The 1,503-nt window shown below is 63.6% G+C and overlaps 1 protein-coding gene across 1 annotated transcript in view; it reads right to left on the bottom strand.

Annotated features, from left to right (window-relative positions):
- The window catches only part of LOC103798966 (PDZ and LIM domain protein 2-like), a gene marked incomplete at its 3' end in the record, with an annotated part of 1,364 nt that extends 424 nt beyond the window's left edge, over positions 1–940 (bottom strand). The window contains exons 1-2 of the mRNA XM_009071256.1: positions 848–940; positions 326–477 (exon numbers count right to left, since the gene is read on the bottom strand). Coding sequence (XP_009069504.1) covers positions 326–477; positions 848–940 — 245 coding nt within the window. The remainder of the gene's footprint in view (positions 1–325; positions 478–847) is intronic.
- Between the last annotated feature and the right edge of the window lie 563 nt (positions 941–1,503).

Genomic DNA, 1,503 nt, shown 5'->3' with positions numbered 1-1,503 from the left:
CCTGGGGACCAGGGGAGAGCACAGGAGTCTGGAATCTGCCCCAGCAGCACACAGACCCTGTGCATGGCATGACCCTGCAGCCCCTGGCAGGTGGGGAGAGGCACCAACTGGGACCAGTTGGCCAGGTAACGGCTGCCAGCGCTGCCTGGCCTCATTAGCACCTGACTCCTTAATTAGAGAGCCGGGATAGGCTCCCGTGGGGATGGCACAGCCCCAAGAGTCGCCGGAGGGGAAAAACAACCAGAGTACACGTGGCTGGAGACCTGAACCCACGTGGGGACCCTGCTGGGACCCAGGTGTCCAGGCTGCCACCCCCAGCACCCACCTCTCCACCTCCAGCTGGAGCTGCCCAGGGCTCTGCTTGATCTTGTTCTGTGCCTCCACGTTGAGCATCTCGGCCGTGCTCTCCCCATTGATGGTGACAATGACATCCCCTGGCCGGAGGTCACCTGCAGCTGCTTTCCCATGCTCTGTCACCTCCGAGGAGAAGGAGACATGGGGACAGCCCCAGTGAGTCCCCACGTGCAGCCCTCACACCAAGGTCTGCATCAATCCCTGAATCCCACCCTGCTGGGATGCTCCCACCAGGATCCCAAAACAATGCCAGACCCTCTGCAGGGGTTGGGCTCACAGCCATGGAAACAACACCCGGAAACTTGGCACAGCCCTGCCCAGCCCGGGGGTGGCACGAGCCCCCGCGTCGCCGTCGCCCGCCATGGGCTGTTCCCACGGAGCACAGGATCCCTCAAGGACAGCAAACAGGATCCTCTCCCCGGAGCAGCCCAGCACGGCGCCCACATGGCGCCCCAGAGCCTTCCCCAGGCCAGGGACACGTGGGGGCTCCTACCTTGGAGACTGTGATTGGCTTCCTGAAATCTCTTCCCCCCGAGATGCGGAAGCCCCACGGGGCTGGGCCGGGCAGGGTCACCCTCAGCGACATGGTAGTGGGTGGCTCTGGTGGGCAGGATGAGGGATAAGGGGATGAGGCAGAGGAGACCTTCTCCTCCCACCCCCAGACGACCCAACAGGTCCCTGCTGCACCCCAAGGGTCCCCACACAGGGTGATGGAGATCAGCAGTGCCTTCCTTCCGGCACTCGAGGGTGTCACCAGCCACTGCTGCTTCCTCTTGCTGCCCCAAGGCTGGTGGCTTCCTCCCCTGGGAGCACAGGGGTCCTGGGCACACAGTGGTGCAGCTGAGACAGCCAAGGTCATTCCCAGGGGTTGGAGCAAGGCAGGAAATCAGTGATGCCTTGGCAGCTAGGCCAGTGCTGTGGGATGGCAGGACAGGGCAGGGCCAAACCAGTGGGGTTTGGAGAGCAGGATGTGGTGGCAAAGGACGAGTCCTGCTGCTCACCACAGCAGGGTCCAACACCCAGCAAGAACCACCACCCCCAGCCCTTCATCCTGCAGCAAATCCTCACTGGTACAGGATGCTGAGGATCCCCCGGGGGTGGCACAGGGTCCCCATGACCCCCCAGGGAGTGCAGCAGCTCTTGGCTTCG

This window comes from Acanthisitta chloris, unplaced genomic scaffold (assembly GCF_000695815.1).
Source record: "Acanthisitta chloris isolate BGI_N310 unplaced genomic scaffold, ASM69581v1 scaffold8043, whole genome shotgun sequence".
NCBI classification, from domain to species: Eukaryota; Metazoa; Chordata; class Aves; order Passeriformes; family Acanthisittidae; genus Acanthisitta; species Acanthisitta chloris.
Note: the sequence above shows the minus strand (reverse complement) of the source record. Positions and strands in the feature narration are given on the sequence as shown.